The sequence below is a fragment of the Schistocerca serialis genome, chromosome 9, assembly GCF_023864345.2.
Source record: "Schistocerca serialis cubense isolate TAMUIC-IGC-003099 chromosome 9, iqSchSeri2.2, whole genome shotgun sequence".
In the NCBI taxonomy this organism is placed as follows: domain Eukaryota; kingdom Metazoa; phylum Arthropoda; class Insecta; order Orthoptera; family Acrididae; genus Schistocerca; species Schistocerca serialis.
The window spans coordinates 341,973,867-341,989,091 of NC_064646.1; the positions used below are offsets into that span (position 1 = coordinate 341,973,867).

The 15,225-nt window shown below is 36.2% G+C and overlaps 1 protein-coding gene across 1 annotated transcript in view; it reads left to right on the forward strand.

Moving 5' to 3' along the window:
- Nucleotides 1–15,225, forward strand: part of LOC126419208 (conserved oligomeric Golgi complex subunit 5) — a 143,495-nt gene that overhangs the window by 1,599 nt on the left and 126,671 nt on the right. Inside the window, exons 2-3 of the mRNA XM_050086344.1 lie at nucleotides 3,647–3,748; nucleotides 3,852–3,976. Coding sequence (XP_049942301.1) covers nucleotides 3,647–3,748; nucleotides 3,852–3,976 — 227 coding nt within the window. The remainder of the gene's footprint in view (nucleotides 1–3,646; nucleotides 3,749–3,851; nucleotides 3,977–15,225) is intronic.

Genomic DNA, 15,225 nt, shown 5'->3' on the forward strand with positions numbered 1-15,225 from the left:
TATATATATATATATATATATATATGTGTGTGTGTGTGTGTGTGTGTGTGTGTGTGTGAAAGAGAGAGAGAGAGAGATTGATTGATTGATTGATTACAGATGAAGAGATATTGAATCAAATCGGGGAGAAACAAGTGTTATGACACGACTTAAAAAAAAAAAAAAAAAAAAAAAATACTGAGGCATCAAGGAAGAGCCAGTTTGCTAATGTGGAGAAGTTTAATGGATAAAAATTGTGGAAGAAGGCAAAAAGTACTCATCAGAGTTGTAGATACTTGCACAGGATAATCTGCCATGGAGAACTGCATCAAACCAGACTTTGGGCAGAAGACACCACCACCAACGATAACAACCACAACGGTGGTTAAATATTGTTAGCAGTGTCATCCATTAGTCATTTCTTGAGGTTCATATTCTTGCCATTCTGGACATCATCAGTGTGCAGGTACTGTATGGTGTTGTTTGCTAATCCTTTTAATATATTATTCTTAACAGGACAAAATCTTCAGGTGTAAAAATAATTTTGTGAGTACCCAAAAGGAGTGTATACAAGTTACTACAGTATATACAAATTATGCAGTGAATAATATTGGTAGCTCCTTGCAGTGGATAATATTGGTAGCTCCTTGGTGCTATCTGCACATGATCCAGCAGTATATAAGAAGTCATACTTCTAGGTAATTGTTTTGAAAGGCAGAAAGAACCATGGGGGATCAATGCTTTATTCAAAGGCTGGCATCATCATAATCAGTGTTCTGCGTAAAGGCAGATTTTCACGTGGTAGTTCTCCAGGCTGTCCGGTCTTCTGCCATCCTCTTCAGGTCTGCATAATTTCCTCTTCCCATTATGTCATCTATCATCTTGTATCTCCTTCTTCCTCTCAGTCTTCTCCCACAAACCAATCCTTCCAAAGCATCTACTAGCAAGCACTCCCTTCTCAATGAATGTCCCAACCAGTTCTTTTTCCTTTCTCTTACAACCTTCTGCAGACATCTTCTCTCACCAACCCTTTCCAGTACCTTTTCATTACTCACTCTTTCCATCCAGCTTATTCCCTCCATTCTCCTCCACATCCACATCTCAAATGCTTCTAACCTTTTTTCATCCTCTCATCTCAGCGTCCATGTTTCTGCCCCATATAGTGCCACACTCCAGACAAAACATTTGCCAAGCCTTTTCCTTAGTCCTTTATCTAATTTGCCACATAAGAGTTTCCTCTTTCTGTTGAATGCCTCCTTCGCTATGGCAATTCGAGTTTTCACCTCCTGGTGACATCTCAAGTCTTCAGTTATTGTGCTTCCGAGATATTTAAATTCACTTGCTTGGCTAATGGTAGATTGTCCTATTTTAATATTGGACAATCTGCGTCTTGTACTGATGACGATACTCTTTGTTTTTGCTGTGTTTATTTGCATCCCATATTCCACTCAAGCTTCATTCAGATCTATGAGCATGTTATTCACTGTCCGCTCACTTTCTGCCACTAATACCATGTCATCAGCAAATCTTATACATTCAATTCTCTTTCCACCAATACATATTCCTCTTTTCCCAACTAATATTTTCGCAACAATCTCTTCAAAGTATACGTTAAACAACAGTGGGGAAAGGCAACAACCTTGTCTAACACCTCGTCCAATGCTGCTTTCTTTTGACATTTCATTTCCAATCCTTATCCTTACTTTCTGGTGTAAATATATATTCTGTATCAGTCGGCTCTCTTTCCAATCTACTTCTTTCCTCTTCAAAATATCCATCAGCTTGTTCCACTGAACTCTGTCAAAAGCCTTTTCTAAATCTATAAAAACAGCAAATATTTCTCTACCCTTTTCCATATATCTTTCCCCTACAGTTCTTAGCAGGCCAATAGCATCTCTTGTTCCATTTTCTCTTCTAAAACCGAACTTCTCCTCTGCAACCCCTCTATCCAACTTGCCATATAACCTTCTATTCAACACTCTCAACAAGACTTTAGCTGCATGAGAAATTAAACTGATGGTCCGGTGCTCTTCACAGTTTTTAGTTTTTTTCTCTATTGGAATCATAACTGTTGCAGCAAAGTCCTCAGGCCATTCCCCTTTATCGTATATCTCGTTGCAGAGGTAGATTGTTTCTTTTCTTGCCTTGTTTCCCAGACTCTTCAACAGTTCTGCTGGCAAATCATCTATTCCACATGCCTTCCTATTCTTCATCTCCTTCAGCGTCTTTTCTACTTCTGCTTCCAAGATGGTAAATCCCTTTCCATCTTCTGGCACATATTGCTCATCTTCAACCTTAATTTCGCTTTGCATTTCAACCCCCTTATACAGACATTCAATATATTCTTGCCATCTGTTCAAAACCTCCTGTGGTTCTTCTGCTAGAGTACCATCCGCTCTTTCTATTTCCATCTTATTCCTCTTTCTATCTCACTAGCCAGTCTATACATCATTTCATACTTTCCCTCTCTCAAAGACTGGCAATTGGCACTAAATACAAATGAATGTAACATATTGTGCATAAATGGGTAGGAATATCAATTACTATTCGATTACACTTGCCTCCATACTAAACTGTAGATGTGCTCTGTGCTCTTTCCATTGATGCTTATGTAACTACAGTATATTTAATTGACTTGAGTCATTAGTGATGGCCAGATGAATAATCAGTTAATCAATTACAAATCAAATCTAAACATACAGCACATTGGGGGATAGGCATTGGACAGTGCTGCATCATGCTGTATTCACGATACATGTAGGTGTCAAGAAGGCACAGTGTTCTGAAATATCTACATAATTATAATTATTGTAATTAAAACAGGATGTACCTTCAACAGCATATGAGATCTGTAATATTGTATGAGATGCTACCTGGTGAGAACAGATTCCTTCAGCTTTTGACGCCTTGTTTATTAATCTAGCTCATTGCATATGCATGCTATTAATTGTCATATGGGGTATGGATAATACTTGTATATGCCTACAGACGTAATAATGCTGATTTTGATCATATAATTACCCGCTAGGTGGAAACATCTGGAATTGTTGTGAGACTGAATTACAAGTTGTTGTACGTGATTTCAGTTGTTTCATCATCAGCCATTTTTCATACCTCTGTGTCTGCCAGTTTTCCTTGACAAGGATGTTGCAAGCCTCTACTGGCCACTCTCCTTCACACCAGGGCTTAGGAAGTCTAAGTGTGGTCTTTTGGATATTGTGTAATGGCTGGAAAACTACCTGGAGTAGGCCTATATCCAGTGGGTGACGGCCACAGCTCATTGTTTACTATTTCGGCTTTTGATAGTCAAGCAGTGGGTGTTACCTTAGAGTTTTACTGAAATCAAAAGATGGTACAATTTATGCTCTTCTTGTATACGAGGAATTGTTGAAGCGGATAAAGAAGAATCATGCTATTCAGTAGAATTTGATGTTCAAACTTCCTAGTCCCTGTCTGCCTGGCCAACTTCATATCCACATGTTGACTAGTAAATAAATATTTTTAAGATCTTGTTGGTAACATATATGTTAACAGTTGGATGTACTAAAACCATTGTCCAATGCCAGTGAAGTGTAAATTACCTGTATTACATTCTTAATATTTATCTGGGCATTGTATAGTTTTATGAAAATATATAGTGTTCATTAATTTCCCCTCTCCTTTGCAGAATTCTACAAGCAGTTTATTAATAAGAAAAAGACTGGTGATGAATTTTCTGCCGCAAAACAGGGAATGGTTGTTGCAGACCAGCTTAAAAAATTAACAGAAGGTATTTTTTATTGTTTTTTTCCCCCCACCATATGTGTTATCATCATGGTACTTAATCACACAATGTAACTTGTCAATTTGTTCCCTGTTTTCTCACATTGAAGGAATAGCCCTACTGGACAAAGAATTGCAGCAGCAAGTTCTAGGAAATTTAGAAGAACTACTCTCACAAGCAAATTGGGTGGAGAAACTAGAAGATGTCCTGACAACAATGTTTCCACATGTGCAGGTATGTAGATTAGACATTTGTGGGCACCACCCTGTCGTATTGAAAGCAGTTCTCATTTTGTGACAGATGACTCATATATTATTTGAACATATGGGGTATCAAGTAAAATTTGTGACTGGGTTAAGGACTTTATGGCAGGGAAGATGCAGCATATTGTCTTGGATAATGTGTCATCGTAGATATAGAAGTAACTTCGGGTGTGCCCCAGGGAAGTGTGTTGGGACCCTTGCTATTTATGTTGTGTACTAATGATCTTACAGAAAATATTAATAGTAACCTGACACTTTTTGCAGATGATGCAGCTGTCTGTAATGAACTAACATCTGAAAGAAGCTGCACAAATATTCAGTCAGATCTTGATAAAATTTCAAGATAGGCAACTTACTTTAAATGTTCAGAAGTGTAAAACTGTGGATAATATCATTCAGTCATTTTGGAATCGGCCAACTCGTACAAATACTTGGGTGTAACACTTTGTGGCAGTATGAAATGGAATGATCACATAGGCTTAGTCGTGAGTAAAGCAGGTAGTAGACTTTGGTGGATTGGTAGAATACTGGGAAAGTTCAATCAGTTTACAAAAGATATTGCTTAAAAATCACTCATGTGACTGGTTCTAGAATTTTGATCAAGTGTGTTGGACCTGTACCAAATAGGCTTTACATAGGATATTGAACTTACATATAGAAGGGCAACAGAATGGTCACAGGTTCGTTTGATCCATGGGAGAGTGCCACAGAGATGCTGAAGGAACTGAAATGGAAGACTCGTGAAGATAGATGTAAACTATCCTGAGAAAGTCTATTAACAAATTTCAAGAACCGGCTTTAAATGACAACTCTAGAAATATAGTACAATCCCCTATGTTTTGTTCACATAGGGATTGGGAGTATAAGATTAGAATAATTATAGCACTCACAGAGGCATACAAACAGTCATTCTTCCCACGCTCCATATGTGAATGGAATGGTAAGAAACCCCTTACTAGTGGCCAACTCCTTCTACTCCATTGACAAATTTATTAATAGAAACAAATGATTTATTGTATATATTCACACTATTAGTATTGTTATTTCAGCTTAAAAGAAAAAATTGACATGTTCCACATCCACGAGGATCTCCTCAGCACGGATCTATGGAACAAAAAACTAATCTAATCTAATCTGTATATAAGGGGACTTACCCTCTGCCATGCACATCACGGTGGTTTACAGACTATAGGTATACCTGTTGATTCGCCTTGGCTTTACAACCTTCGATGGGCCTTGGCCTGCTCTAGAATGTCATTCCAATCATGCTTGTCCACCATTTTGCACATCCATCCTCTGACACCAATCATTTTTAAATCATCTTGTACATCATCCAAGTATCGAATTCTTGATCTTCAGGTGCTTCTTCTTCCCAAATCTTGGTCTTCTCCTGCTTCTTCATCCCACTGGGTTTTGTAACAGTGCTATTTTTGTTGAGTTCTCATTTCCTTGCGAAAACATAGTGACACATTTCAGGTGGTTTATTTTAATGAACTTTATGATCTCAAGGTCTTATATAATCTGTAAAGTTCAAAATTATGTCATCTATGCCATGCTCCATCTTCATCCAAAACTCCATAGATTTTGCGTAACATTTTTCATTCATAACAGCCTATAAACTCTTCACACTTTTGTGTCTGTGTCCAAGTTTCTGAGCCACATGTTACACTGGACATATTAAAGTTTTGTAAAATTAACACTTTGTTCTTCTAGACTTAAGTTGTGAGGACAGTCCATAATAGTATTTATTAGCCAGGTGGATGCACCGCTTTATTTCCATAATAGTATTTATTAGCCAGGTGGATGCACCGCTTTATTTCCATACTTATATCGATCTGTGATGTTACGGTGTTCCCAGATAGACAAATTCACTAACAGATTCTATTTGTCGCTGGTCAGTTTCTAACATTGCATGTTGTTCTGCTCGATTTATTTGTTTGTATTTGGTTTTATTGAAATTCACTTCCAGTCTCATTTCTATTGCTGCTGCCACCAGTGTCCTATATGTTTCTTTAGCAACTAGTTCTGTTCCACATCATCCATGTAGCCCAGAACCTGCAGCATTCTATTGTATACTGTATCTCTTGTGTTGATTTGAGCTGTTCGTATTACCTTGTCTAGAGCTATGTTAAAAAGCATGCATGAGAGGGCATCCCCTAGCTTCAGTCCACAATTACGTAGTTTAAAAACTTTGCATTAAATTCCTTGTATCCATACTTTAAGACACCACTTTTCCATAGACAAATTTATGAGATGTATTAACTGTTGTGGTACGTACAGTTCATTCATGGCTTTAATAAGTTTATTTCTTTTTATGGTGTCATATAATGCTTTAAAATCAGCAAATGTATGATGTGTTTATATAGTGTATTCCCTTGGTCCCCCAATCTGCAGTATCTGCCTAAGTGTGGGTATTTGGTCACTAGTTCATTTGCCAGAAATAAAAGCCCGCCTGACATCTCCCAATTGCTTTTCCTGTCAAAGTTTTTACATGTGTATCCTGTGATATTGAAAGTAGTTATTGTACTGTGGTGGATGAATCATGTATCCATTTGTAAAAAGGTCTTTATCAAGCCAGTGTGACCCATCTGTCACATGTCTCTATGGAATACGATCCATAAAAATTGAATTTCCTTGCGAAAACATAGTGACACAATTCAGGTGGTTTATTTTAATGAACTTTATGATCTCAAGGTCTTATATAATCTGTAAAGTTCAAAATTATGTCATCTATGCCATGCTCCATCTTCATCCAAAACTCCATAGATTTTGCGTAACATTTTTCATTCATAACAGCCTATAAACTCTTCACACTTTTGTGTCTGTGTCCAAGTTTCTGAGCCACATGTTACACTGGACATATTAAAGTTTTGTAAAATTAACACTTTGCTCTTCTAGACTTAAGTTGTGAGGACAGTCCATAATAGTATTTATTAGCCAGGTGGATGCACCGCTTTATTTCCATAATAGTATTTATTAGCCAGGTGGATGCACCGCTTTATTTCCATACTTATATCGATCTGTGATGTTACGGTGTTCCCAGATAGACAAATTCACTAACAGATTCTATTTGTCGCTGGTTAGTTTCTAACATTGTATGTTGTTCTGCTCGATTTATTTGTTTGTATTTGGTTTTATTGAAATTCACTTCCAGTCTCATTTCTATTGCTGCTGCTACCAGTGTCCTATATGTTTCTTTAGCAACTAGTTCTGTTCCACATCATCCATGTAGCCCCGAACCTGCAGCATTCTATTGTATACTGTATCTCTTGTGTTGATTTGAGCTGTTCGTATTACCTTGTCTAGAGCTATGTTAAAAAGCATGCGTGAGAGGGCATCCCCTTGCTTCAGTCCACAATTACGTAGTTTAAAAACTTTGCATTAAATTCCTTGTATCCATACTTTAAGACACCACTTTTCCATAGACAAATTTATGAGATGTATTAACTGTTGTGGTACGTACAGTTCATTCATGGCTTTAATAAGTTTATTTCTTTTTATGGTGTCATATAATGCTTTAAAATCAGCAAATGTATGATGTGTTTATATAGTGTATTCCCTTGGTCCCCCAATCTGCAGTATCTGCCTAAGTGTGGGTATTTGGTCACTAGTTCATTTGCCAGAAATAAAAGCCCGCCTGACATCTCCCAATTGCTTTTCCTGTCAAAGTTTTTACATGTGTATCCTGTGATATTGAAAGTAGTTATTGTACTGTGGTGGATGAATCATGTATCCATTTGTAAAAAGGTCTTTATCAAGCCAGTGTGACCCATCTGTCACATGTCTCTATGGAATACGATCCATAAAAATTGAATTTCCTTGCGAAAACATAGTGACACAATTCAGGTGGTTTATTTTAATGAACTTTATGATCTCAAGGTCTTATATAATCTGTAAAGTTCAAAATTATGTCATCTATGCCATGCTCCATCTTCATCCAAAACTCCATAGATTTTGCGTAACATTTTTCATTCATAACAGCCTATAAACTCTTCACACTTTTGTGTCTGTGTCCAAGTTTCTGAGCCACATGTTACACTGGACATATTAAAGTTTTGTAAAATTAACACTTTGTTCTTCTAGACTTAAGTTGTGAGGACAGTCCATAATAGTATTTATTAGCCAGGTGGATGCACCGCTTTATTTCCATAATAGTATTTATTAGCCAGGTGGATGCACCGCTTTATTTCCATACTTATATCGATCTGTGATGTTACGGTGTTCCCAGATAGACAAATTCACTAACAGATTCTATTTGTCGCTGGTTAGTTTCTAACATTGTATGTTGTTCTGCTCGATTTATTTGTTTGTATTTGGTTTTATTGAAATTCACTTCCAGTCTCATTTCTATTGCTGCTGCTACCAGTGTCCTATATGTTTCTTTAGCAACTAGTTCTGTTCCACATCATCCATGTAGCCCCGAACCTGCAGCATTCTATTGTATACTGTATCTCTTGTGTTGATTTGAGCTGTTCGTATTACCTTGTCTAGAGCTATGTTAAAAAGCATGCGTGAGAGGGCATCCCCTTGCTTCAGTCCACAATTACGTAGTTTAAAAACTTTGCATTAAATTCCTTGTATCCATACTTTAAGACACCACTTTTCCATAGACAAATTTATGAGATGTATTAACTGTTGTGGTACGTACAGTTCATTCATGGCTTTAATAAGTTTACTTCTTTTTATGGTGTCATATAATGCTTTAAAATCAGCAAATGTATGATGTGTTTATATAGTGTATTCCCTTGGTTCCCCAATCTGCAGTATCTGCCTAAGTGTGGGTATTTGGTCACTAGTTCATTTGCCAGAAATAAAAGCCCGCCTGATATCTCCCAATTGCTTTTCCTGTCAAAGTTTTTACATGTGTATCCTGTGATATTGAAAGTAGTTATTGTACTGTGGTGGATGAATCATGTATCCATTTGTAAAAAGGTCTTTATCAAGCCAGTGTGACCCATCTGTCACATGTCTCTATGGAATACAATCCATAAAAATTGAATGGTCTGCTAAACAGAAGGCATAATCGTAGATTCAAAATCTGTCAACTGCAATTTTATTTATTTATTTCTTGTTCCGTAGATCCAGTTAGTGAGTCAATCACAAGGATATGGAACGTGTCAAATTGTACAGGTTTCAATTTAAACTTACAATAAATACAAGGGCATTTCAATGGCAAATTGTACATAGTTTAAGTAAGACATACTATAAATACAGTAACAGATACAATGTCAGCTAGATAACATAACTACCATTTGACAGAAAAAGGAGTTTCAAATAAAGGTTAAAGATAAGAGCACAAAGTTAAATCAGATATTAGGCCTACAAGAGTAAATACATGTACAGCCAATCTGTTGTTACAAAAAGTGTGCTAATGCCCAAATGCACAATAAAATCAATTGAACTACTTCTAGACATAATACGTTTAGTGATGGTATACATTTTCTTTCAGGTATTCATCCACAGTATAATAAGATTGCTCTGTCAGGTAATCTTTGAGAACTTGTTTAAATTTTGGCAGTTCTGTATGAACACATTTGATATGTAGTGGTAGAGCATTGAACAGCTTAATGCTGGAGTAGTAAACTCCTTTTTGTACCAGAGTGAGACGTTTCATTTCTAAATGTAGATTGTTTTTGTTTCTGGTGTTATAACCATGGAATTTACTGTTGTCTTGGTAGATGGAATAATTTTTGCACACAAAGGTGAGCAAGGAAAAAATATACTGTGAGGCAGTTGTTAGGATACCTATCTTCCGAAACAAGTGCCTGCAAGAGTGTCTTTGATGGACCCCACACATTATTCCGATTGCTTTTTTTTGGATGGTGAAAACTTTTTTGCAAGTGGTTGGTTCCCCCAAAATATGATAGCATATGACATCAATGAGTGGAAGTAGCCAAAGTAGGCAACCTTAATAGTGTCAACTTCAGCCACTGAAGAAATTACCCGTAATGCAAATGTTGCCGAGCTAAGTTTTTTACATAGATGAAGAATGTGAACTGACCAATTACATTTACTGTCTATGTAAGCACCCAGGAATTTTGTGTCTTCAACTTTCTGTATTGGTTGATCTCTACATTTTATGTTAATTTCATTGGGATTACTTTGTGATGTATGGAACCTCATATAATGAGTTTTATCTGCATTGAGCGAGAGACCATTTGAGGAGAACCAATTTAAGATGTCATTAAAAACAGTATTTGTAGTTTTTTCAAGATCATGATCAATCAAATCGTCAATTAGAATTGTGGTATCATCGGCAAACAGGGTAAATTTGCTGTTTGTCTCAGAACAAAGAGGAAGATCATTAATAAAGATGAGGAAAAGCAGTGGGCCCAAAACGGAGCCTTGAGGCACATCACACGTTATCATGCCCCATTCAGACGAGGCAGGTTCTCCTGAAGAGCCATTTAGCATTACAGTCTGCTTCCGATCCTGTAGATATAATTGCAGCCACAAGCCAACAGTACCACCTAAACCACAGTATTCTGCCTTTTTCCAAAGAATTTGGTGGTTTACACAGTCGAAGGCTTTCGTAAGATCACAAAAAATACCCACTGGAGACATTTTTTTGTTAATGGCTTCCAAAACTTGGTTGCTGAAAGAGAATATTGCCTGTTCAGTACAAAGACCGGCACGAAAACCAAACTGATTTTTGCTTAAGATACTGTGGAAGTTGAGATGGTCTACAATCCTCCTGTGCATGAGTTTTTCTAGAATTTTCGAGAAGGTAGTTAATAGGGATATTGGGCGATAGTTTGTAACAATGCATTTATCCCCTTTTTTAAAGAGAGGAATCACTACAGCCAACTTAAGTCTGTCAGGGACAATCCCATCTTGTAGGGATGCATTGTATATGTTGCATAAGACGGGACTAACAAATTTATAACAGTGTTTCAGTATTTTACTAGAAATATTGTCCACTCCAGCAGAATTTTTATTTTTTAAGGATCTAATTACTCTTATGACTTCGCTTACAGTAACTGGAGGTAAGGATATCTGTGGGATTCTGTTACTAATAGCTTTCTGTAGGAGGGACAATGATTCTTCCATAGAACCATTACAGCCTGTCTTCTCTGCTGCTCTCAAAAAGTGGTTATTAAATATTTCTGCAACCAACTCAGGTTTCTTTATGATACTGTCCCCTGTATTAATCTCTACCTGAGACATGTTCCCTGTTGTCCTGCCAGTTTCCCTCTTTATTACATTCCATATAGTTTTAATTTTATTTTCTGAGCTTTCAATTTCTGATTTTATGCACATACTTTTAGATTTATTTATAATCTTCTTGAGAATGCTACAGTAAAGTTTGTAGTGTTGTCGTTTCTTTGGATCATTACAAGTCCTGAGAGAACTGTATAACATCCTCTTTGTTCTACAAGATGTTATTATCCCTGTAGTGATCCAAGACTTCTTGGCATCGCCTATATGACTATTTCTAACTACTTTTTTGGGAAAGATGGACTCAAATACAGACATGAATTCATTTAAAAATGAATTGTACTTTTTGTTTACATCTGTTTCCCTATAAACTCGGCTCCAGTCTATCTCTTTTAGGCTATCATTGAATTTTTTAAGGCCCTGTTCATTTATTATCCTAAAAGATTTCCAAGAATGCTCGGAACTGTTGCACACACTGATGTAATTGAGCCTAAGCAATTGACCACCATGATCAGAAAGGCCAAGGATTGGATGTACAGTGATCTCATTGCATTTAGACTTATCTATAAATATATTATCTATCAGACTTTTACTGTTAACAGTAATCCTAGTTGGGAAATCTACTATTGCCATCAGATTATAAGACTCCATTAAATGTACTAAATCAGCTTTACTATTGCTCTCATTTAGGAAATCAACATTAAAGTCACCAGTAATTATCAAGTTCTTGGACTTTGAGTACAGTATGGATAATAAAGAATCTAAGTGCTTAAGAAATACATTCAAATTCCCTGAGGGAGATCTATACAGTGCTAACACTACAGCCGTGAAGTCATTTAAAGTAATCTCAACACCACATACTTCAATTTGTTGCTCTATACAATGGCTCTTTAAATCTAATGCATTGTAAGACGTGTTGTTTTTTACATAAATTACCACTCCACCTTTTTCCATTATGGTTCTAGAGTAATGCGCTGCCTGACAGTAACCACTTAGCTGTAACCTTTCAATATCTTTCACATAATGTTCACTAAAACATAATACATCAGCATCTTTTATTCCTTGTGGTTCCTCTAACAGAACAGTAATGTCATTTACTTTATTACCAAGTCCTCCCACATTTTGGTGAAAAATGTTGATATTGGACTTTGAACGGCAGTGTGGATGTTGGACTTTAGACAGAAATATTCTACAATAAGCACACTTTAATTCTACAGTGAGTACAGAAATATTTGTCCTTTACTTTTATATAGCCTGAGTAATAATTATCGAAAGTGTTGCTCAGGAACAGTACATATCCAAAAACAAAATAATAAAGTGGCAGTTTGCTTTTGTTCTACAGTATTAATTTTAATATGTTAATTGGTTTTCAGCTTTTAATGCCACCTTCAGACATTAACTGACTATTGCCACCAAAGAAGTTACAATTTGGTAAACAACATTGGAAAAGAAGTTACCCATCAAGATTGAAGCAGAAACGTATAGTAAGTAACATCTTTGACAGTGTAATGGTAATGCAATGTAAAAAGTTGAACAGTAAATAAATATAAAGGGAGTAGAGAGAAAAAACTGTAATGCAAAACTGGAATACAAGCGTTCATAACAGTTTGCATTAATAAACAAAACCAGTGAAATAAAATAAAATTAGTGCTTGACATGGCTACTTCAGAAACTATAAAACATGGAGAGCGATACACAAACCAATTAAAAGAAAGAATTATCAGTGTAACTACATAATATATGAAGAACTTAAGCAGTATCAGTAAGATAATCAGAAATCAATAAATACAGGGATACGAAGGAGTGTGAAGGAACATACAGTAAGTACCATCATTGAGAGTGTTCTGATATTACATTTTAAAAATTAAAAGTTGAACAGTATACAAATATAAAAGGAGCAAACAGGAAAAACATTGACACTATACTGTAAACTGTGCCTATGTAATAGTTTGCAACAGTCTCTGCCTGACTGACTAATGTAAAACTTGTCACAACCAGAACAGGTTGGCTATGAACTGGCTCTTGTCTTTGCTGTTGAGGCATAGCAACTAGACCATTTAAACATGAATGTAGCTGGAGGTTGCAGAATTCTGACTCCACATTTTCTGAGCATGTACTGAGTGAGGGACACAACTATCAGCCAGAGTCTCATGTCCCTCGCTTAGCAAACAAACTTCTAGCGCACAGTCCAGATCTAATCTTAAATGACCAGACACAACTTAATACTTCCCCTCTCCTAAATTCCACATAATTCTCTCTTTCATTACTTCCCACACTTTCTGTATCTTTGTACTCCCGCATTTCCTTGTCTTCATTGAGTTATTTTTTTTTCTTGAAATTGCCTGTGGAATCCATTTAATCTGTGGTTGCAATTGTTAAGTCGTTCTTTTAACTGGTACTTATAATACTTTCCGTGTTTAATGCCTCTTGAACTTGTCTCATCAAGTACTGTTTTTATTTTACTTTGTTCATTTATTTGATGCAAACTGTTGCATAGGTACGGTTTTGTTAATGTGTTTCCTGTTTGCTCCTTTTATATTTGTATATTGTCCAACTTTTTACTTTTTAAAATGCGGTACCACCACACTCTCAATGATGGCATTTACTGCATGTTCCCTCACACTCTTCCATTTTCCTGTGCTTATTCATTTCTGTTTATCTTATTGATACTGCTTAAGTTCTTTATACATCCTGTAGTTACATTGATAATTTTTTTCCGTGCCTTATACTTCCTGAAGTAGCATTGTCAAGTATTAATTTTATTTTATTTCATTGATTTTGTTTATTAATAAAAACTGTCACATAGACTTGCTGTTCCAGTTTTGTGTTAAAGTTTTTTCCTGTTTCCTCCCTGTATATTTATTTTACTGTTCAACTATTTACTTTTTACATTGCATTACCACTACACTGTCAAAATTGTTATTTACTGTACATTTCGGCTTCAGTCTAGATGTGTAACTTCTTTTCCTATGTCATTTTCAAACATTGTAACTTCTTTGGCAACAATAGCCAGTAAATGTCTGAAGACAGCCTCGTATACTGAAAACACAATAAAATTAATACTGCAGAACAAAAGCAAACCTATGATTTTCGTTTGTTATGATGTTGTTCTATGAAGAAGTGATGGAAGATTCAGTGAACATGAAAAGAAAATATTTCCATTTAAGCAGTTATTTTTTACAGACCATTGAGGGTACCTAAAAAATAAGGCAATAATAAAAATTCATTACAAAAGACAAGTAACAGTTATTCTTACCTACAAGTTAAAAGTACCCTTACGTTTTAAGTTGGTATACAATTTCACATTTGCTCACTGTGACATACTTTTTAATTTCATTTACGTTTAAAATGTAAGGAGACTAAGAGTTTGTCCATAGCATGTCATACTACAAACAACGGAAAATCCAGAATGAAATGTGACAATATAATGAAAAGTATAGTAGCTACTCACCATGTAGTGGAGAGGCTGAGTCGCAGAAAGGCAAAACGAAAAGACTGTTGGAAAGTTAGCTTTCTGCCAACAAGACCTTTGTCAAAAAATAGGCAAAACACACACACACACACACACACACACACACACACATATGTATGAGGAGGAGGATGGATTTGGTAGATGCAAGATTGAGCAGAATGAAGGCATCGGAAGAAATTTCAAGCTAAGCTTCTAGATAATTTGGTCTGTTACGTTAGTAAAATGGGATGTTGTAGTCTTGCTGCATAGGACAAATATATTTGATTCAGGCTTCTCAGTTATTTATTAGTAACTGTGGGTCCATGGTCTCAAGTAATTAGCATAAAAATCACCAGTGATGGTTGATTTCTAGGCAATAGCTGTCAGAAAAAAAATACGTGTGTCCTATAGTAAAGCTGCCCTCTAACTGAAGATTGGTTTGAACCCCACAATGCTTTTCCAGGCATGGTTCTATTAAGTATAATATGCACTTGTCTTCATCTGATAGTTGGAATGACTTATGCTGCCAGCTATAGAGGGTCCTACAGCTTTATGTGGACCATCAACCATGGGGCAACATGACATTTCTCACTTTAACAAGTCATTGCCAG